The 24,473-nt window shown below is 32.4% G+C and overlaps 2 protein-coding genes across 2 annotated transcripts; one reads left to right on the top strand and one right to left on the bottom strand.

Moving 5' to 3' along the window:
- Nucleotides 1–318: 318 nt before the first annotated feature.
- Nucleotides 319–2,228, top strand: LOC107931302 (two-pore potassium channel 3). Its single transcript, XM_016863160.2, has 2 exons — nucleotides 319–1,389; nucleotides 1,970–2,228. The coding sequence occupies exons 1-2, from the start codon at nucleotides 422–424 to the stop codon at nucleotides 2,112–2,114; spliced, it is 1,113 nt and encodes a 370-aa protein (XP_016718649.1). The 5' UTR covers nucleotides 319–421; the 3' UTR covers nucleotides 2,115–2,228.
- A 14,581-nt stretch (nucleotides 2,229–16,809) lies between these two features.
- Nucleotides 16,810–23,682, bottom strand: LOC107931312 (zinc transport protein ZntB). The gene is made up of 10 exons (XM_041101541.1): nucleotides 23,659–23,682; nucleotides 23,519–23,570; nucleotides 22,020–22,663; nucleotides 21,753–21,941; nucleotides 21,552–21,643; nucleotides 19,088–19,147; nucleotides 18,903–18,972; nucleotides 18,538–18,741; nucleotides 17,591–17,995; nucleotides 16,810–17,035 (listed from the first exon to the last, which is right to left on the bottom strand). The coding sequence occupies exons 3-9, from the start codon at nucleotides 22,656–22,658 to the stop codon at nucleotides 17,606–17,608; spliced, it is 1,644 nt and encodes a 547-aa protein (XP_040957475.1). The 5' UTR covers nucleotides 22,659–22,663; nucleotides 23,519–23,570; nucleotides 23,659–23,682; the 3' UTR covers nucleotides 16,810–17,035; nucleotides 17,591–17,605.
- Nucleotides 23,683–24,473: the final 791 nt, after the last annotated feature.

The raw sequence follows: 24,473 nt of genomic DNA, 5'->3' as shown, positions 1-24,473 counted from the left end.
AAATGAAAATACCCAAAAATTCAAGGTAGTTGGGTGAACAAAGAAGACAAAATTAAATTGTTGAGTGATCATTTTGTAACTTTTTATAGTTGAGTGACTATTAGTGCAATTTAGACGACAGTTAAAAAGTCGAAGTGAACAAGTTGGTGATGATAAAAGCTTACATCAATCTCCAGTCCAAGAAAGCAGGGAAGTAAAAAGAGATGTTTGATGTGAAGGTTGAATTGTTGAATGGTTGGTTTCAAAGCATTGATTATGACTGTTAGATGAAGCCACCAACTAAACCAAACCCTTTTAACTTCATATTGGCTTCACCTTGACTATTAGCTTAACACTATTCACTTCCATTACTTTCCATCATCCATGTAGCTGAACAAACACACTCGAATGGTCACCATTTCGCTAATCTTAATACTTTTTAATGGTCATACAATTTCAAAGCAATATGGATCAACCATTACTCCCCAAAATACTCCAATCCACCCCGCCACATCTCATCACCAATGATGCCATCATCCCTATCATCCCAACACCAAGTACTTCCTATGTTAATCTCCTTGCCAACTTGAAAAACCACAAAACCAGACTCACCCGTCGTTCACACTCGGCACCCTCCGTTTTCACCGACGTTAGGGAACCATTTCAAGGCCGAAAACCGTCTGAGAAATCGACTCCTTTCATCGTTCGTCAAGCCTTCATTTGGCTCATCATATACATATTAACCGGTATACTAATGTTTTTAACAAGTGAAAGTTTCAAAGGCACCGAAACTTTCAAACCCGTGGATGCCTTATACTTCATTGTGGTCACGCTATGCACAATTGGATATGGTGATATCGTCCCCAACTCAACATTCACTAAGCTTTTCACTTGTTTCTTCATACTAATCGGCTTTGGATTCATTGATATATTGCTCAACGGATTAGTTACTTACATTTGTGACCGACAAGAATCGGTTCTTTTAAGCACGGTCGATGAGAATCAATTCAACACAATGGTTCAAACATACATGATAGATAAAGCCAAAGGAAGAATGAGAATCCGAATGAAAGTAAGCTTAGCATTAGTAGTCGTCGTTGGGTGCATCGCCATCGGCACGGTAGCCGTCCATTTTTTGGAAAATTTGGATTGGGTTAATAGCTTTTATCTCGCTGTTACATCAGTGACAACCGTTGGTTATGGTGATTTTTCTTTTGAAACGTTAACGGGGAGGTGTTTTGCTGTCCTGTGGTTGCTTGTAAGCACGTTAGCTGTTGCGAGGGCTTTCCTTTACTTAACTGAGTTGAGGATTGAGAAAAGAAATAGAAAAATTGCGAAATGGGTTCTTCAGAAGAAGATGACACTAGGAGATTTGGTTGCTGCAGACCTCGACAATGATGGATCCGTCAGGTATTTGCTTCTCGTCGTTCCCATATCTACTTGTATTTCAAACATCTCTACTACTTCAAAGATGAACATGTTAGATTCAAGTGTGAAATATTCAATTTTTTAAAAAATTTTCCATGTAATTGGAGATACAAATGGTTTAGGTGAATGTAGGGATTAGATCAATTTAGTCCCTTTAATATTAAATGAATCAATTTAGTCTTTGTACTACTAAAAAAAAATTAAATAAGGTCAAACTAGAATAGAGTTAACATTTATTGTTTAAAAAATATCATCCTATGTCTAACCGAGTTAATATTTTTAAAGTTTTAATGGTTCTGTAACTAAAATATAACTCGGTTGCAAATTGGACTTACTTGATTCTTTTTAATAATATAGAGACTACATTGATCCAATAATAGAGATGGATATTTTAACTCAAACACTTATTTTGAAGTTTCCAATTTCTATGATGTTAAAGCGTCATAAATGATACAACATTAGCCATCTGAGCATCATGACACCTCTTTGATCTTAGTATTTACTAATTTTGTGATATTTAATGAATGTAAATTAAAGCCTTTTAGTTCTGTATTTGTTGCAGTAAATCTGAATTTATAATCTACAAGCTTAAGGAGATGGGGAAAATTGCAGAGAAAGACATTCTGCAGATCTGTGACCAGTTTGATGCACTAGACAATAGCAATTGTGGGAAAATCACAGTTGCTGATCTCATGGATAGTAGCTAACTATTTGGTTTAAGATTCGGTTAAGGCTATGCATCCGATCCCGACCTTTTTCAAATATTTGGAGGATCATTCGTACATAAATATTAAAAAGAAAAAGAAAAATGAAGAGTTGAAGCAGTATATACGGACTATAATGATGTTCCATTAAGGAGGAATCATATCTTGCAATGGAGATAGCCTAATTTCACAAAAGCAGAACCACAAGATTCCGTGATCATTTTCAGCTTGTAAAGAAGGCAAGCAGATAGTGTTGCATATATAATTCACATATGCGGAATATTAGACGACAGTAAATTTGAGCAATTCTTTGCAATTTATAACAAAGGGATTCTTACTATTTTTTTTTTTGCTTGTATGGTTATTTATTGTACTCCAAGCAATGGGATTGCCCTTGAGAAAAAGACAATGACCCGAGATAGATCAACAATCATCCAAGCAACTTGCCTAGTCAGAGTCGGAATAACCTACTAAGCTAAGATCTTTGGATGCCTTGAATAACAATCCATGAATGAGGGTAGTGTTAGAGTAGTAGCAGTTGAGTAGTTAGCCTGTTAAAGAAAGGTTAAAGAAGTTAGCAGATAGTTACAAAAGTTAGTTAGTTAGCAGCCTTTAATATCATGTGTATAAATACAAACCTTAATGAGCTTTGTAAGCAAGATAATGATTCAACAAAATCTTCTTTTCATAATTCTTTACTTGTTTAGTATTTCATGGTATAGTCAAACATGGTATCAAAATTCTTTATCCTCACGGATTGATCCTACGAAGAACTGCTCATAGAATTTACCAGCTCAACTGCGACTTCCACTGCTGCCCCAGCAATGGCTTCTGTCTTCACCGATGGTGTCTTTGATAGTCGTTTCTTTTCAACCAAGAAGATTAATATACATCTTGATGATTCTAATTACCTACTATAAAGACAACAAGTGCTTCTTGCCATCAAGACTCACAAGTTGCAATAGTTTCTTGATGGTCGCACGGTTCCTCCTCCCACACTTGTTCCTGATAATGGTAGTGTTCTTCATGAAAACCCAGACTTTGCTCGATATGAACAACAAGACAGTGCACTTGTTTCCTGGCTTCTATCTTCCGTCAGTCAGAGTGTTCTTCCTTACCTCATAGGTATGGATTCGAGTTCTCAAATCTGGAATACACTTGCTACCATTTATGGCAGCAAAAATACGTCTAGGTTAATGTTTTACAGACGTGCGATTCATTCTCAACGAAAGGGAGATGGATGAAGGATTTCTTGATGAAAATAAAGAACTATTGTGATAATCTTACAAGATGTGGTGAAGTAATTAGTGAACATGAATGTGATGAATCAAGGTTACAAGCTACAATGGTTGATGTGTCCAATTCAGCCAATATGGTTACAAATCATCTAGTTGACTCTGCTGATAGTGTCCATCAACCAACATATCTCCCTAACTCAACCTTTGGACAAGGTTGTGGATGTGAACGCTCATCTAACTCGTGTATTCAATGTCAACTATGTGGAAAAACTGGCCATCTTATGGATCGTTGTTATCATTGATTTGATACCAATTATAAAAGTACAACATATCGACCTCCTCTACAAGCCAGCATGTGCATGTTTTGCAATGGGGCTTCAATGTCCCATTGGATGCCTCAGTTTAGTTCACCTATGCTTGTTTTGCCTCCTATAATGAACTCTCAAGGCAGTTGAGTTTTCTTTGCTCCAACATCTTAGACGCAATGATTTAAATTAAGATTTTTCTAGCAGCCTATGGAAAATCCCAAATAGAAGTAGAAGCGAAAAATAACAAAGCAATCTTGCATCATACTACTTGTCTTCTTGTAGTTGGATCTCCAAGTTTTTGGAATGCTCCAAATTCCACTTGAGCATCCAAATCTGGATCAATATCAGCAAAAACATCTCTGAATAGGGCTCTAGGACCATGCCAAATGTGTCTGAATAAGAAAAGCAAGGCAAACAAAACATGCCCAAAAGTAAACTAACCCCTCGAACTGCTACGAAAAACATCATCGGATTTCAAAGTAGTACGATCTAATTCAAAAATTTCACCCAATTGAGCAGGTCTAGCATATTTTTTTCACAGTAGCAGGATCACGATAACTCACTCCATTGAGTTTGCCGCCATAGAACTAAACAGTTACACCTACTTGTTCGATACTATACTTTGATTTTGCCCTTCTAAAAGGGACATCCGCTCTAACAATTTCGTCTTTGTCTACCAAAACAACCGGAAATGTTTCAAAAAAAGTAGGCATACGACATATAAAAAGTTCATGCTTGTCTTTATCTCTAAAGATAGGGTGCCCTAACCACCCAATGGCTATTCCATCCCCGTTGTCCGTTTTGGACAAATCCATTTCATTCTCCAACACAAACTATGAGTGTCCCTACAACACCCTTCAACTCTCAAGCTTATGTAGCAACTCCTGACACCGTGGGAGATAATGCATAGTATCCAAATTCTGGTGCTACCCATTATCTTACACACTTTATTACTTCAATGAGTAAAAGCACTCCATATAGTGGCCCAGGTATGATATATGTGGGTAATGGTGCCGCCCTGCCCATTATTCGCATTGGTCAATCATCCTTGCTCACTTGCTCTCGTCCACTATACATGCGATCTCTCTTATTTGTACCTATCATTACTAAAAACTTGATGTCTATGTCCAAATTTGCAAAGGACAATAAGATTTTGTTTGAATTCTTTCTCAACAGGTGTCAAGTTTGTGACTTAAGAACGAGGGAGTTGCTGTTACAAGGGTCGATCCATAATGGACTTTACAAGTTTAACCTGACCAATGCCTCCAAGACTTTGATGACTAATAAATCAACTCAGTGTTTTGCTGTTGATAGAATTGTACCTTTGAATGCATGGCACTCTAGACTAGGCCATTCCTGTCTGACTACACTGAAGAAAGTCATGCATCATTATAATGTGTCCTTATACATCTGTGGTTCGTTTTTGACTCAACAAGGGATTATTCAGATAATTATATGTCCTTATACATCTGTGGTTTGGTTGAGAGAAAGCACAGACAGATTGTGGAAATAGGCCTCTCCATGCTTGCCGCCTCTCCAAGCAAAACCAAACTACTTGTTTCTTAGAGTCTTTGGTTGCTTATTTTTCCCTAATATTAGATCATACAACACTAACAAATTACAATTCAAGTCCACCCATTTTACTTTTTTAGGATTTTCCTCTCAACATAAAGGCTATAAGTGTAGAGATTCTTCAAGAGGAATTTATATATCAAAACATGTTACATTTCATGGAAACGAGTTTTCATTTCGAACTAGCTTAAATTTTCCAAAATAATCCAATAACAACCCACCATGTCATATAACCAACTCAAAGTTGATCATTTTCCCACATCAATCACAACCAAATTCAACTTACCAATAGTCTCCAAATCCAGTTCATCGATAAACCCTCTCGAGTGAATAACCTAGTTTAATGTATGATGCACCATTACTTAATTCCAACCCTATTGAACCTATTGTTCCTTCTGAGTCAAGTTAACCTAGTCCAATTGCTCATTCTAAGTCCAGTCAGTCCTCACACAATTTCAAGGTAACTCAATTATCTAACACTACACCTGCCAATGTTCATGAGGCAATGATGCATCCTCATTAGCGAGAAGCTATCCAAAATGAGTTGGGAGCCCTCATCAAGAACAATACATGGAATCTTCATTCTTTCCCCCCTTTTAGGAGGCCCATTGGTTGTAAATAGCTTTTCAAGATAAAGAGGAAACCTGATGAGACTGTAGATAGATACAAAGCAAGGCTAGTTGCTAAAGGTTTTTCTCAACATACTGAATCAGATTTTTGTGATACATTTAGTCCAGTAGTTCATGCTACAACTGTTAGGGTTGTTTTTTCCATTGCTGTCATGAATAGATGGACACTTAGACAAGTAGATGTCAATAATGCCTTCCTTAATGGCAGTTTGACTGAAAAAATATATATGGATCAACCACTAGGGTTTGAAACTACAGATGTCAATGGTAAGCAGATTGTGTGCAGGTTAAACAAAGCAATATATGGTCTCAGACAGGCACCTTGAGCTTGGTTTCATACATTGAGGGAGTATTTGGTTGGACAGTTTGGTTTTCATGCTTCTAAAGCTGATACTTCATTATTTATTTAAACAAGTGTTGAGTCTTCCCGATTTCTAATGGCCTATGTGGATGATATTATCATCACAAGAAGCTCTTAAAGACATGGGAGATCTTCATTTCTTCCTTGACATTGAAGTTCATCATATGTCAAATGGGTTATATCTCACTTAGAAGAAGTATATTCTAGAATTACTTCATAAGGTAGGAATGGATGAAGCCTCACTGACTCCAACACCTATGGTAGGTACATCCAAGTTGATTGTAATAAATGGCAGCTCATTTCCTAATGGTCTTTTGTATCCTAAAATTATTGGAACTTTGTAGTATGTATACATTACACGACCAGACATAGCCATCTGTGTCAACAAACTGAATCAGTATATGAATGCTCCAAAGGATACTCACTAATAGACAATGATGCTATGTTGTGATATCTTAATAGAAATTTGGATCATGGCTTATACTTCACCAAAGGTTATTTTGAATTGGTTTTTTATTCTGATGCTGACTGGGTGTCCACTATTGAAGACATTTCCACCACAAGTTACTACATTTACGTTGGTTGCAATCAAGTTGCATGGTGTTCTAAGAAGCATGATGTTGTTTTTAGATCCTCCTTAGAAATAGAATATCCTAGTCTCACAAATTGTGTTGCTGAACTACTCTGGGTGAAGCAACTGTTGATTGAAGTTGGTGTCTATCTACAACATACTCCAGTATTGTGGTGCGACAACACCTCTACGGTGTCAATGGTAGCCAATCGAACTCATCATGATAAGGTTAAACACATGGAGATTGATCATCACTTTGTCTGAAAGAAAGTTTATGATGGTCTCCTGCATGTCAATTTTGTGCCCTCAACAAGCCAAATTACAGACGTTCTCACCAAACTTATCACTACAAAGTAGTTTTCTTCCTTTCGAGATGCCTTACAAGTCATTCCTTTGAGTAATAGTCAACCAAAGAGGTCAACACAAGATAGAAAACCAGGAGAATGTTAGAGTAATATCAATTGAGTAGTTAGTCTGTTAAAGAAAGGTTAAATAAGTTAGCAGATAGTTACAAAATTTAGTTAGTTAGCAGCTTAGCGGCCCTTAATATCATGTGTATAAATACAAACCTTAATGAGCTTTGTAAGTAGGATAATGATTCAAAAAATATTCTCTTCATAATTCTTTTCTTATTTAGTATTTCATGGTAGAGTCAAACACCCTTCATGTATTGTAGAACACACTTGAAAGCGTTCTAATACTTGTCTAAACGAAGTTGTTGCACCAACAACACTTCAATATTCACTTGTGTGAATTAGTTTAGCACTTTGATAAGGTGATCATTCGATAAGTTTAGCATCCACTGTCCCCATTCAAATGTGGATCATCATCTTTAGCCATGATAATCGGGTAAGGTGATCATCTGAGTTGGATAGGTGTACCATCAACTATCCCCATGTCGTGCAACAACTTCAAAATATGTTTCTTTTGGCTAAGTATGACTTAACCATCAACATACTTGACATACATCCCTAGAAAATAATTTAAGTCACCAAGGTCCTTCAAGGAAAACTTGGGATCAAGCATTTATATAATCTACTCAACTTCTTTACCATTAGAACTAGTTACCTTAATACAACCACACTCAAATTAGTCCATCGAATAAAAAGAGAGGGATCGACACGTGAAGACACAAAGCTAAGTGATGAGACTAATCAATCGTTGAGCTTATCAAAACAAGCTTGGGGGTGCTTTTTGTAAGTCATTAAGAGACTTATTTAGTTTACAAAGTACACGTTTACCATGTATTGAGAGGTAGAGTGTAGTTTTTTGTCATAATGTACTTGTAATTTTTCGAATAGGTTGGTTTAATAAAATCTTATTATTTACATTAATATCATTTGTAGTTGTCCTTGATGGTTTTTATAGTCAAAACAAAATGAAAAACTAAATATTGACTCACTAATTACTTAATTTTTAACTAATATTAAATTGCATTATGCGATCATATCATAATGAAAGAAGACAATTTATATTAGTAGGTAATCTTAATGGTCTATAGTCTAATAAAAAGTAAACGAATAGATTAAACGACCATTATGATGTCTATCAAGTCCAAATAGGAGATACATTGTCTTAGTTATCGGAGCAGATGACTCCTAGAAGATTGAGACATAGATGTGATTATTGTTGGATGTATTCGTTTTGTATACTTGTATTTTTTTTAAAAAAATTGGTTTAATAAAATATCCATTGTTTACATTAATATTTTTTGTACATTATCCTTAACGGTTTTTACATGCAAGGCAAAATGGAAGAAAATATTCACTCATTAGTTATCTAAAGTTTAACTAATACTAAGTGGTATTACGTGGTCGAATCGTAATACGAAAAAATAGTTTGTATTAGTAGATAATCTAAAAATTTATTTAGTCTAATCGAAAATGAGCAAACTAATTAGAAGATTAACATGTTGCCTATTAAGTCCAATTACTTTTTCTTGAGCATTGGAGTAGATGACTCCCAGAAGATAGAGACATAGATGTGATTTACTAGACTTACAGTACATTGGACTCATACAAATTAATCATATACTAGGAACCAGATTTGAACTGGTGACACGAGGATTTTCAGTCCTCTACTATACCAATTGAGCTATCCTAACCATTATTGACGCACTATCCTCATAATACTAGATGACTTGGGTCTATGTCAATTAAAAAAAACAAAAACAAAATGAAAAAATATTAAATTAAAAGTCTTGAATAGGAATTTCTTGGATCTTCAAAAGGAAGACTTTGTAAATTTCCATATGAGTAAGCATATGTATTATGAATCATTCAAATATGTATTCCTTGCTCAAGAGATTTCTACGTATATCATATATATATCACAATATATCACAAGACTTGTCATAAGAGAACAAAATTATGCTATGCATCATGTTGAGAAATGTGTCAATATTGTAGTAAACATGTAACTGTTTTCTATGTATTTGAATGATGAATAAATAAATAAAGTTAATTTCACAATTCACTATAATATCTTTTGTGTTTCTGCCTTTCATGTTTTGCATACATTACGTGTAACACCTCTCACCTAACTTGATCGTCGGGTCTGAGCTACGGGATGCGACACCATTGCTGGAGCAACTACTGACAATTTCACAATACGACCGCCATTTCACATAATGAATCATGCAATCATCAATAATGCAACATTAAATATCAACGAGCAATCATTCTTAGGTTTTATGCAAGCATATGAGTGCTTTAAAGTTAATCTGATATTAAATATGGACCATTTTGTACCATTTTTTATATCAGAATAAGCATGCCATAAATAAAACATTTAAATATTCAATCATATCATAAACACTTAGATATTATGATACATAATCAAATTCGAACTTTAGTCAAGCTTAGAAAGCTCTTTTAAAGAACCGAGCACGAATTAGGATCAAATTGCGACGTTTCCAAAATTTCCTTAACTGGTATTGATACCCCTGAAGGTACCGATACCAAATTTGGCTTTAATGTTTCAGAAAATTCAAATTCAATCGAGAAGTATCGATACTGGGTTTGAAGTACCGATACCTTTCTTTAGGTATCGATACTTTAATCAGGTATTGATACCACTTTAACATTCTGTTTGATTTTAAAACAAGATAAATTGGTAAAGTACTGATACCTTAGTTCATGATATTAGTACCTTTACCCAGATGGTCAAAAATCCTGCATTTTGGTACCTTTTTCATGCTCAAACCAAAACTTCAACTCACTTAGTGCATAATTTCACACCTAACCTAAATAAAACTAACCAATGAACATACCAAAGCATTCATTTAATCATTTTTAAAAATCAATATACCACAAACCTTCAATTTGACACTTGCACATAGCATTTCAACATTTGAACCTCCAAATCATTCAAGGATAAGTTGTTATTCAAATTCAACATTCAAACTCATCCAATCATCAATCAACAATACACCATACCATAATTGGCAATCAATTTGTACTTTGCCTACATAACTTATACCCCAACTTGCCTATGCACATATGCAAACCATATAATTTTCATCTACCATACAAACACACAATTAACTGTTAACATTCACCTTGTATGCAAGCATTCCATTACCAACTTCACTATTCAAATACTTCAATTATAACCTAAGACAATACGAACCTTCACACTTAAGTACATAACAAAAGTAGAAAACAAATAGAGTAAGCATTTCAACTAAATCTAGAACGTGCCGCAGAATGAACACAACAAAAGTAGAAAACAAATAGAGTAAGCATTTCAAATGCTTAGTAAGTTCATAGGCACTAAAATAAATAACTTACCTTAGTTTACAATTAAACACTATATGTTACATAGCTCGGTAAAGTTTTCCTAACATGACAAATCAAATATAAAAAAGGTGAGTTAACATTTAACCACATCATATAGCAATTCAAATATGAAATAAGTCAAATCACTTAGAATCACATTCAATACCATTCTCAACCCAATTCAATATTAAACCATATGAACATCATTCTCATATTATATCAATTCCATCTATTTATCAACTATACATCCAGTTTCGATTTAATGTCAATCACTATTTCATTTCATAATACAAATTATGAATCGCATTCATTGTTTTGTCACATTTCCATATTGGCCCTTCGGATTTGTATAGCCAATTCACAATCTGTATATGTATCATACGATCACTATATCAACTCAATTTGTATATCATTTATCCAATTTACATTTTATATCTCAATTAACCTGACTCGGACTTGAACAGAAACACGGATCCAACCCATAACACTAGTTTGGCACCCAGTGCTTATCAGATAAATCTAAAATAGTAAGTTACACCCAATACTAGTTGGTATAACTGACATATAGGTGTGCCTAGCACTCCTCGACTCATAGTCACAATAACCCTGAACTCTTCCTATCCTATGGCATGCCAACTATATCCGACTTTACCCAAATAGTTAATAGGGTAACAATTTCTCAATTTCATTTCATAATTTCATCAACCAATCATCAATTCTCAAATATGATAGCATATTTCATAATAATTCAATTTCACACTTATAACAATATATTATATTTTCACATATATTTAATTTGGTCATTATCACTATCAACCGATCCAAATCAAATCAATTCAACTCATTTTATCAAATCATTAGTTTATCACATAGCATATCCTATTCCATTCCAATTCAAGGTCAATTCCTTAATTTATCGAATTACGCTATTTTTAGTTCTATTCAATTTAATCCCCTATCTCAATAATCTATTAAATTCACACCAATATGATTCGATCAATCATAACCAGTTATCAATTCATTGAATTGTTACATGCTAGTAGCAAGTGATTTAACAATATTTTCAAAATATATACCTTAATTAAAAGAAGATGGTTGTGTAGGAGCAGACAATCTTTGTTGAGAATTTTAGAATTTTTTTTTGTGCTCCATAACTAAAATTTGGACGATCCCTCCATCCAAGATTATAAGTATTTGCATAAGGATCATATCTCCTTAGCGGTGGATCAGGAAATTCTCCAACTATGTTATTACATTCATAGGAATGTTCTTGGAGTGTAGGACATAAATTAGTTTGGTGACTGAAATTAATACAAATCCCACAAGCCTTTACCGGTTGAGAATTCCCTACAACCAATTGTTGAACAAAAGAAGTTAGTTTAGAAATTCTATTTTCAAGAAAGAGACATTTACCTTGTTCACTTTTCTCAGCATATTCTATCTAAATCCAAATTGTTGCAAGTTTACAACCATGAGCGATATCAACTCTCTGGCCTCATGAGGAGATTGTTCACTATGACACCTCTACCAATAGCATCTATCATCATCCTTTCCATAGGTAGGAGTCCTTCGTAAAAGTATTGAATAAGCAATTGTTTTGAAATTTCATGTTGTGGGCTAACACACAATTGCTTGAATCTCTCCCAATACTCATGAAGGGGCTTCATGTCGTTCTGCTTAATGTCACAAATCTCTTTCATACTAGAAGTAACATGTAAAGTAGGGATAAAATTATCTAGAAATAATCTTACCATATCAGTCTATGTGGTTATCAATCCAGAGGTTAAAAAATAGCCAGTCTTTCACTTTATCCTCTAATGAAAAGGGAAAGGCTCTCAGCTTAATTTGCTTTTTGGATACTCCTTGAATTCTCATGGTAGAACATGCCACATGGAATTCCTTCACGTGCCCATGAGGATCTTCGTTTTCTAGACCACAAAAATAGACAATAAATGAATTAGTCAAGATTTTAATTCAAAAGATACCTCTAATTCATGATACTCAATGTAAAGCAGTTGTTGATTCAAATTCATCACAACTAACTATCTCATAGTTGGTTCTCTAGACAAATTGATTGAGTTGTTTCTTGTATCCAACTTAGTAGATCAAGATGACTAGTTGGTTCTTGCTCAAGCTTTCTTCCTTAGTCTTCAGGCATAAAAGAAACAAAATTATTGACATTGGTTCCTGACAATGATGCCAAAATTTGATAGGTGTCAAAACCAACAAAAATAAATCCCTACTCAATAATATAAAGTTTTGTAAATAACAATAAGGTTGAATCTACATAAACTGATGATATTTTATCTCTTTAATAAAAAACAAGTAAAATAAAATAAAAGGGGGTTTAAACTAAAATTGTGTAAAGAAAGATTGGAATTAAAATTTAAGAAAACTAATGTGATGAAAATCTAGTCAATGCGAAGTCCCAATTTTGATTCATGGGCTTGATCATTGGTGCAAAGATAAATTTCAATATTCCATGATAAATTGGTTAAAATTATCGATGAACACCTAGTAACCAGTCTTTTCTTACATTCTCGACAACCAGGATGAATACTATTCATTATTTCCCTTATTGATAAATAACCTATAATGAATGCCTAGGATTTAATTTATCAATAGCATTAAAAATGAAAGAGACCCAATTCTAGCCAAGAAACACGCCAAAAGGGTTATTTAGACTAAATCACATATACACAACATGAATTGCATATGTAGCTTATACCCAATCATGCTATATTGTCAAAAATATTAGAACCAATTAAACAATTAAATTTTAATCAACAAGACATATATTCTAAGTTATCAAATACGAGTTCTATATTCAACAAACTTGAATATTTGTAATTAAAGCAAAAGATATGCAAATGCCAAAGAATAAAGAAAATGTAAAGTTCAATTAGATCTTACATACTTGAAGAACCAAAATGTCAAAATTCCTTTGACTAGAAAAAGAATTTAGCAACTCATGGAGAAAATCAAATGCAAAAGTAAAATAGTACTAAGTGTGGCTATGTCTAACGTTAAACCTAAAACCATATATTGATAGGGAAAAATTCGCATAAAAGAGAAATGAGAAAAGTAGCCTTCATGAGTTGAAACAATTTTTTAGGTTTTCGACATATTTATATTGCAAACGTCTAGGCCATCTTGGGTACATTCTTGATTTTTTTTACTTCGAGTTATGAAATAATTTTGATTAGATCTTTCAATTCCCTTCAAAACAATATATTATGGACCCTAATTGAAATTCTATAGCTTAAGATATGATGCAAATACTGAAGCAGTATCAAGTTGAAGGTCCAATAAAAAATCAAATATAAATCAAAATAAAATAATTAAAAACTTAATTAGTAGAATTCACAGGAAAAATTATCATAAATAAATAGAAATTTACGCATTTATCAATCATCACTATTTGAGGTTAAGTTTATTGTGTGCAAAGAGAAAGTTGCGACACACGGCACTTCTGAGTTGCTAGGACATCACGATAGTCCAAAAAGAAGGTCGCAATGCGAAGGCAAAAACATTCATTTTAATGAATGATAAGCCTGGGTTTTTCTTGCATGAAAATATTATTATAAAAGGGTTCTTTTTTAAGCATTTTGAGATATAAAATTTTTAAGGTTCTTCTTAATAGTTTTAGATGAAGTTTCTTAATTGTAATATTCTTTTTTTTTTGTAGTTTTCTTTGCTTGCAATTGTAAACTTGGGCTTTCATTTTCGCAATTCCAATTTGGACCTCTCTAATTATAATTAAGCAGTCTAAACTCTACTTATTACAACTATGTTTAGATTCATCTTTGTTGACGGTTTTGGTGAATGTGACTATTGAAGTGGTTGTATTTTTAAATTGATAAGCTTAATCAACTCATTAAACATCGTTGAGACAAGAGACACCATGTATGCTAGGTTTTGATGCGAGAGTTGTGACTTAGTAATGATTCCTATATTTTGAGCCGAGTCGAGAGATCATGGTGTATTAAGGATAGTGTTGTTAGCAATTCATTCATCCACTATTCACTATATTCATGTCCAATTAGAAGGTCAACTTTAAGATCAGTTGAAGCAGGGGCAAAACTAGGAGGCTGGCAAGGGCCTCGACCCCCCTAAAGTGAAAAAAATTTCATTTAGGTCCTTTGAAATTTTTAAAATTTTAAATTAGTAAAGGTAAAATTGCACTTTGCCCCCTAAAAATGATAAAATTTTGATTTAGTCCTTTAAAAATTAAAATTTAATTTTGGCTCCTAAAATGATATATTTTTAGAGCATGATATATTTAGTAAACTTCCTTTAATTGATATATTTTTAGAGCATGGTAGGTATTCATTGGCTATTCTCTCTCTAACATTAAATATATTATTGGCCAAATATAAATAATTAATAATAAATACTATTTAATTGAGTTAAACTTAATGTAATAATTTATAAATAAATACTATATAATTTAGTTAATATTTAGTAGATTAGAACCTATGGAAAATTATCTCTTGTCAATCAAAATTTTAAATTATTTAAATGAGATTAGTAAAACAAAATATATGTCTTAAGATTAAAATATTATTATTATCGTATGAACTTAAATAATGTAGATGTGTGTTTGGAAAGGTATAGGATAATTGGATTTTAATGTAATTGGTTGTAATTATTTATGCAATTACCCCAATTCTCACCCTTCCCTAGGAATGGAAGATTGTAATTGGAGTTCTTCAATTATACTCAATTCAGTGAGACCTAATAATCATAATAATTACTCAAATATGTCACCTATGTGTAATTTAAAATCATTACACTCAAATCCAATTATTAAGTGGCTTTTCCAAACAACGCTTTTAAGGAAATAGAAAACTAGGCAATTATGATATAATAATTGGGGTAGTGGTTTATGCTATATCATCCAAATTAGTTATTTACTTATAAAAATAAATTATATATATAATTAACGGCTTAATGGTATTTTCGGCCCTCGAACATTTTTGGAAAAATCAATTAAGCTTTTTTAAATTTTTTGCACTCAATTGAGCCCTTAAATTAACAAAACTGGCCAAATAGACCTTTTGACTAACATTGACTGTTATGGTGCTGACATGGTTCTCCATGTCAATTGCAGTTACTAACATGGTAGCGAAATAAAAAAAAATATTTTTAAAAAATAAAAAATTAAAATTAATTTTTTGCTAGAATGAACTTGGACATATTCTTGTCCATGTTCATTTGTTTTAAAGCTTACTTTTTCAAAATAAAAAATATTTTAAAAAATATTTTCTTAAAATATTTATAAATTTTTAAAAATATTATTAAAATTTATAAAAATATTAAATAAATTTCAAATTTTTCAAAAAAATAAAAAAAATAATAAAAACCATTTTAAAGTTAAGCACATAACTAATCTGACAAACATATGTCCAGATTCATTTAAGATTACTTTTCTAAATCATATAAAGTTTAAAATTATTAAAAATTAATTGTTCTTTAAAAAATTGATACGTGTATCAATATTTTAATTCTATTAGTACTTTTTATAATGTATAAAAATAAAAAATATTTTAGAAAATAAATAAAAATAAATTTTAATTTTATTAATTGTTCGCGTAAAGTTTTTTTAAATGTATGAATATATCCAATTATTTAAACTTTTTAGGCAACACATGTAAGAAAATAATTGATACACCTTTTAGGCTACACATAATAAAATAATTGATACACGTTTAAATAATTGGATATATTCATACATTAAAAAAACTTTACTCCTATGATTAATAAAATTAAAATTATTTACGTATTTATTTATTTTTATAATCTTAAAAGGTACTAATAGAATTAAAACATTGATACACATATCAAATTAAAAAAAATTAATTTTTAATATTTTAAACTTTATATAATTTTGAAAACTTGTATTGAATGAATTTGAACATATGTAAATCTAGACAACCCATATGTTTACATTCATTATGGACTTAACTCTTAAATGGTTTTTATTAATTTTTAATTTTTTAATTTTATTTAATATTTTTATAAATTTTAATGATGTTTTACGAATTTATGCAGTTATTTAAAAAATTAATTTTTTTATTTAAAAAAATTAAACTTTGAAATGAATGAACTTGAACAATCATATGTCTAAGGTTATTTCAACAACAAACAAAAAAAAAACCATTCCTTTTAATATTTTTTTTTATTTTTTAACAAAATTTTGAATTTTTTTTATTTTTTGTTGACATTGCACATCAGAAATTGTCGTTAACATGGAGTGCCATATATATATATATTAGATATAGATTGCATCAAGTACTCCATGTAAATGGGTTCATTCATCTTAACGTTCGAAAACAAAAAAGCTTCACTTTTAGACTATAGGTAAATAGATTACAAAAAATATTCATTAGTCTGCCCAAATCCACAAGCAAAGCCGGATAAGAATTGATACTGTCGGCGTCCAATGTCATTCCAGTTCAAAAGCCTGCAATCAAAAGCAGTTTCTTGATTTAGAAATGTAAATCCAATGATAGTTTAGTTTGTGTATATGTATCATGGAGGTTTTTGTACTAGAAATTAGATGATATTTTGCTCAGATAAATAAAAAAGCAAACTGATCTTGTTGTTAAAAATTCCATCTCCTTTTATTATTAAAAGTTGATCTTTGTATGCTAAAAAGTACACATGAAACGTGTATAGTTTGCTTTTTAATCATATCTAATTATTCCATTAATCATATTAATTTTGTACAGTTTGCTTTTTAATCATATCTAATTATTTCGTTAATCATATTAATTTTTAATAGAAAAAATCAGTTTACTTTTTAATCTAATATAAATAGACTAATTTACCCATTTTTTAAGTAAAAATAAACAAAATATACAGGAACCTCCTTAGTAATTTTAGTAATATCAACCATCAAAGGCATATGAATTTCTGAATTATGACATCATGCAAAGCCATTTTATGATTTTATCATTTAATGTTCTATACCATGAAGAAGCCAAATAATTAGTAGTTAGAAGCTAAAAGAACTTACTTTTTGAGGCATCATTTAACCAATGAGGACATAACCTTCACCAGAAGGAAGTATACTTGCGGTTGTCGGCGGCTTAATAGCTCGAGCAACGCTCTTACGGACCTGCGCATGAGACTCTGCCTCCTTTTGAAACATCCGAACCAGCTCATCCAGCTCTAATTTTCTCACCTCAACATCCTCATCAATAATTGGTTTCTTCAGCCCAAGATAAAGCAATCCACCGGAAATTAAAACTACTCCTAGGAAGACAAGGATACAAGAAAATAAAAGAAATGCATACGGGGAACTGTCGTCGTTTCCGGGTATTCCATCCACATTAATCCCGAAAAGTCCAGTAATGATGGAAAGAATAAGGCCACAGCCACCAAAAATTCCTAAATTATGTGTAACAGTGAGACTTCTGTCCTGGAATTAGCCGTAGTGAGTAATAGGGAACAAGTTAACATCACGATGTTTAAAAAATATGAGTGGTCAAAGTGATAATAAAAGTGCCATGAAAATCCCTGTAATAGAAGCCAAATCCCCTTTTACTTAAAAAATAATAAAAAGAATTTCTATACGTTATATCAAAAACCAAACTGATTTTTCACATTAAAAAAAATTATCAATTTTTATTGTTAAAAATTGGTATTACTTATGGAATAATCAAATAGTTACACGTGACGTGCTACATATATCTCATGTTAATGTACATAGACCAATTTATAGCAGTAAAAATAGATGAAATTTTTAATAAAAAATATCAGCTTGCTCTTTAATCTAACCTACAGAGATTAATTTACCCTTTTTTTAGTAGAGAGAACAAAATGCAATCCAACTTTTAATACAAGGACTCCATGGTCCATGATACTTTTACCTGATAAGCAAATATAGCATTAAGGAATATATTGAGACAAAAAGAGAGATGTGTCGGACACTAGATTCTTTCGAGTTCTAGAGAAGCAAACCTGCAACCATGCGCGAACTGTACTTTGCATAACATCTTGAATTGTAAATAGGCGACCGCGCACTGCCTCTTGCTCTGAAATCATTTCTCTTGTACTCTTTCTAACCCCATGGAGTAAGGACCTTGCTGCATTCCCTCTCAAATGTTGAAGAAGCTCAAACACAATCTCCTCTCTTGCATGGAGAGACCATTTCACTCTTATGACCTGCATTATTGAAAAGGCTGTCCTTAAATGTATAACATATGTAAGAATTATAATCTGCACTTGACCACTGCTCTAAATCAAAACATCATCATGTCTGCATTACAAAAGCAATTAAAACATCAAAATTGACAGAGTTATCTCCAAATACCAAATTGAGTTACCTGTGTTGACAACCTCCTGATTTCTTGATTCAGAATTATTGTAAAAAGATGCAGATCCTCGTGGTTCCTCCTGTTGATATGATAATCATTAGTTAAATGGTCATGCACAGGAAAAAGAAGGAGTCTGTATGAAAATGAGACTATTTTCATTAAGAAGACAAATCATCCAATGTGCAAGGAAAAACCTGTTCATAAACTTCAACTCAACTTCATCTGCTTCACCGAAGATTGATTTGCGAAACAACCTAAAATACAAACATTGGGAAGTTAGATCCTTGTGCTAGGAAATGTGTTTTTGTAAGCTATTCCTCGAATATAAAAAATACAAACATTATGGTCCTAGTTTAAAATAGATGTTTGTCACAATGGATGTTACTTTCTTTCAGTCTACAACGTTGCTTGACACAAAAATGAAGATTCGAAGTTCTTTATCATGACAGATAACCCAAGTTTTTCAATAAAAATGGAAGTGATTCAACTAAAAAATATTTGGATTTCGAATCTATGGAGTCATCTCTTGGTATTGCTAGAAATGAAACTAGAGAAAAAAAAGTACAAATGAACTTATTGTTTATTCAAGGAGGAACCAGAGTCAAAGAAATGAGACTGAAACTCCTCAACACCATCAAAAGCCTATAACTGAAACTGTTCAGAACCTCATTGAAGTTCCAGGTTATCCTTACATTGAACCTATCCACCCGAGTTACCTAATTTTGAGTCAGTTCATTCTGAGCCTAGTATGTTTGATCTTGATATTCTCGTTGCTAAATGTAAAACTAGATGTAATAAGAGTGCTACTAAAAATTGCAGCCAACCTTGATTGGTCGCTTCAACAGTTAGATGTGAAGAATATAGTCATCAATAGTGACTTAGAAGAAGAAGAAGTTTGCATCGATCCACCCCCAGATTTTGAAAGGAAATACGGATCAAAGGTCTGTAAACTAAAAAAGTCTCTTTATGGTTTGAAGCAACCACCAAGAGACTGAAGAAAAAAGGCTATTCTTAGGGACAAGCAAATCACACCATGTCCAAGAAGCATTAAGTTAGTGGGAAGATAACTGTCTTGATAGTGTATGTTGACAACATTATTCTCACAGGAGATGACACAACTGAAATAGAGAGACTGAAGAAGTGCCTAGCTTTTTATTTTGAAATCGAAGACTTGGGATTACTGAAATATTTCTTGGTGTGGAGGTAGCTCGATCAAGGAAAGGGATTGAAGTGTCACGAAGAAAATATATGATGGATCTATTTAAAGAAACTGGTATGAGTGATTGTTGCCCTATTGAGACCTCAATTGACCTAAATTAGAAACTCAGAGACAACAAGGGAGCCCCAGTGGACACATTTCAACACCAGAAACTAGTTGGGAAGTTGACTTATTTATTACTTACATGACCAGACATTGCATTTGCCGTGAGCTTGGAAAGCCAATTCATGCATTCCCCTTGTGAAGAACATCTTCAAGCAGTCTACCGCATCTTGAGATAATAAAGAAAAATATCCAAGAGGACTATTTTTTGGAAAGAACAATCAATGAAGAATTGAAGCCTACACAAATGCAGACTGGACAAGATCCATTATAGATAGAAAATCAACATCAGGTTACTTTATTCATGTGGGGGAACCTAGTAACTTGGAAAAGTAAAAAAACAAAATATGGTGGCCAGTAGTGCTAAAGTAGAAGATCTACGGCAGATGACATGTAAACATGTTGTGTAAGAATTAGGAAGACCTGTGACTATGCCTATAAAGTTGTACTGCAACAACAAAGCAACCATCAGTATTGCCAACAACCCATTCCAACTTGATAGAACTAAACATACCGAGACTGATAGGCATTTCATAAAGAAAGAATGAGGAGGGAACCATTTGTTTGTCGTCTATCCGCACATCACAACAAGTGGCAGATATTCTCACAAAGGGATTATTCAAATCACACTTAGAGTTTCTCATTAGCAAGTTGGGAATAACTGACATCTATGCTCCAACTTGAGGGGTACAAACTGAGATAATTAAAATAATCTGTCAATAAGGGATTTGGAGCTGTCAGTTAGAATATCGAGATAATTTTGGAAATTATATATATACTTTTTGTTATGTAAAGTCTTAACGAAGAGATCCCTAGAATCAAGGATCTCTATCAATTAAGGGAATCTCATACCATATTATGATATGTTTTCCCTATAAATTATGTTGAATTTTTTTCAGAATTATGAATAAAGAGAATTGCAGCCTTTTGCTCTAAACTCTTTTATATTGCTGTCCTAATGTTTCTATTCAAAAACATTTATTTTTGTCCTCAAATATTTTTCTTGAATCCACAAGGATAATAAACTTTAAGAATAGAAGCCTTGAAGCATTGGTATATTGAAAAGAAATGACATAAAAGACATCAGCAAATTCAGAGGCAAGATTAAAATCTAAGCTATGAAAATTCATTGAAGATTGGAATAAAATGGGATAAAGGTATTATGGAACAAATGGCTGTCGGTCCTTATAGCAGTTTTAAAGCCAAATCTGTTCCAACAAATTATAACAAAGTTAAATTTTATCTTTTCTAGTTATTGTTGCAGGCAAATCATTTTATCATTCAAGAATAAGGATAAACTTTATTTACCAATACGATGAGATCAATAAATATTTAACCTGTCATCCCATCTTGCAAGGCGACAAGTGAGATGTGCTATAACCTCATGGATAGTTCTTGGAATATTAGTGGCTCCGGCAATAAGCATTTCCTGAAAAAAAAAAAAAAGGAAGTGACCAAATCCAATCATCGCATCAATAAGCAGGGCAAGCATAATGCTTAACTTTAGTTGCGAAAGTTCACAGGGTGCACAAACAAACCTGAACTTCTGCAATACCTAAGACATTAATGTTTGATGCAGACCCTTTGATATGCAATGCTGTTATTAGAAAGTTTTGTGCATGCCATGATCTTAGAACAATGGGAATGTCATCTTCTTCAGCTAAAGGATCACCAGCTGATTGTCCCAACAGCTCAAATAACAGTCCACCAGCAACTATGACAGGAACCTGCGAATATATATGAAAGAATAAGGTTTAGACTAGTGACCATCTTGCTTAATCTCCGTCTTAAGAAAGTGAGTATACCTCATAAAATAGGTGCTTCATACGCTCACTTATCAGTGTACTTTCGTCTCGCAAAGCAACACTGATAGCAGGATGCAACCACTGAGCAGTACTTAGCCATGCATTTATAGATGGGTGATCTGCCGCAACATGACACCACCAAGTTGGACCAACTGGCCTTTCCCAATAAGGTGCTGCTAAATCTGTAACAGTCACTTCATCTTCATTCTCTGTGAGCTCAATAGGCTGGGAGCCCCATCCATCATCAGCTTGTAGCATCTGGACTAGTTGATAAACTCTGTCCCAACCAATTGGTTCCCAATAAGCTCTTGGGAACTCTTCCCCGGGATTGAGATCCTGGGTTACATATGATGCATCTTTAACTGTGACTGCGGAGTCTTTCAAGGGTGGAGATTTAGCTAAATTGTTAGAATTAACATTTTCGGGTTCATTAGCATAGATCCGTCTTCTAGAAGCTTCTTTCAAACTATATTGTGCAGACAAGACCTTTGCACCTGATTTTGGCTGACCTCTTTTACCTTGGCCTTTAACATATTCAAAAGCACAAATAAGTCCATCTGTCCAAAGATCACCTCCTACTGCATCATTTCGACTTTGAAGATTCTTTGGATAATCTTGTTTCTTCATTTCGTTGCACATGGAAGCTGAATAACGATTACCTATTTTATTCATCTTGCATTTTTCAACTCTGAAAAACAAGTACCAAATAATACCTTGGCATTTCATGAAATAACTGAAATCAAAATAACTAATATTGTAATTAACATTCAACTAAATTATGTATTTAATTAGCATTTAATTAGCATCTGCTTGCTACTTTGCTCAAAGAACAAAAGTCAGTCACTAAAAAGTTTTGGCATTCTAATTGCCAATCATTTGCTTTTACCTTCATTGATGAATATCAAAGGAACATTTATTCCAAATATCCAAAAAAAACAGTAATGTAATTAGAGAAACAGTTCTTGTCCCTGATATACTTAAAAGCAAAAAAATCAAACAGCTAAATCTTACATTCAGTGATCAGAATTCAATGTCCAGTGGCCTCAGATATATATAAAATTTAATATCGTCTATTATCGTGTTACCTAAATTTGAGATGAGCTTCCCATACGAATACTCTCTGTTTTTTTTTTCTCTACATTCATGTCCATTAAATCAGGAAAACCCAAGGTTAATAAAATCGCATTCAATCTATTCTAAAGGACTAAGATAAGATTCGGATCGTTTCTATGATTACACAGTTCGATTTTCCTCGTATAATATTTATATGAATACAATAATGAAAATCAAGACAGCAGAACCAATTATACAGAAAGAATAATAATTAAAGGAAGAAATTAAACAATCATTTCAAAAACACACGCACAGAGACACAAACTATATAACGTGAAAAATAATCATTTAATCAAAAAAATAAAAGGTGAAATAAATAAAAAAAAGTATTTCAACAATTGAAAACCTTATAATCATTAAAATCGGCGGCAGAAACAACAACAAACCTGAGATTAACTCTGTTTCACCGACGGGATCACTTTTTATTTTCGTGAAAAACTACAAGTAGGAAAGATTACAAAAGCATGAATATGTATTATATTATTATATAGGGAGATTGAAAATGGAATGGCGTTTGAAAATGCACCGCTGGGAGGAGGTGGCGAGGTTGGCCGCTTGACTACCGTTTTGGATACTGTCTTTCAGCTACAAATAAGCACTTCTTCATGCAATATTTTTGCACACTTCATCTTCCCATGACACGTGGTTATTTTATTTTTTATCCAAATATTTTAATCTTGGAAAATAAAAAATTAAATAAAAGGTTTATGTTTGTTTAATTCAAATAAAAATTAGGGTTTGGCTTATGATAGTTGGTGCGGTATCAATTAAGTTAGTTACATATTATTTTTTTATTGGCATTAGTATGTATGGTATGAATCTGTTTCGATATACTGCTTTTGAGTTTATTGTTAGTTTTTAAAAACGGATATATGTATATAAAAATATTTACAAATATCAAACAATAAAGTTAAATAAATCTCAAATATAAAATAGTCATCAAAAACAAAATTGTGGTTGAAGTGGTAAAAGAAAATTTTAAAAATATCACTGGTATGAGTTCAAATATCAGCATATGTAAATTTTAAAATAAAAAATACTCATCAATTATATAAAATATTCTTTATTAAGCTTCACAAATACAAATCATAATTAAAAAAATCTAAAATAAACAAGAAAAAATATTACATAAATTAAACAATAATATCATCGTATACTATGCATATAATAATTCATAATTTAATAAATTCAAAATAAATAATTTTAAATTCCTCTTTTTGGTATAATAAATAATAAAAATGTAAATTTAACATTAATTTTTTTGCAAATAAATAATAAAAATTTATTTTAAATTTAAATTTTTGGTACTAACTGGTACACTATATTCTGATCGGTACGGCA

This window comes from Gossypium hirsutum, chromosome D09 (assembly GCF_007990345.1).
Source record: "Gossypium hirsutum isolate 1008001.06 chromosome D09, Gossypium_hirsutum_v2.1, whole genome shotgun sequence".
Lineage (NCBI taxonomy): Eukaryota > Viridiplantae > Streptophyta > Magnoliopsida > Malvales > Malvaceae > Gossypium > Gossypium hirsutum.
The sequence above is the reverse complement of the archived record's forward strand: the minus strand, read 5'-3'. Positions and strand labels throughout refer to the sequence as shown.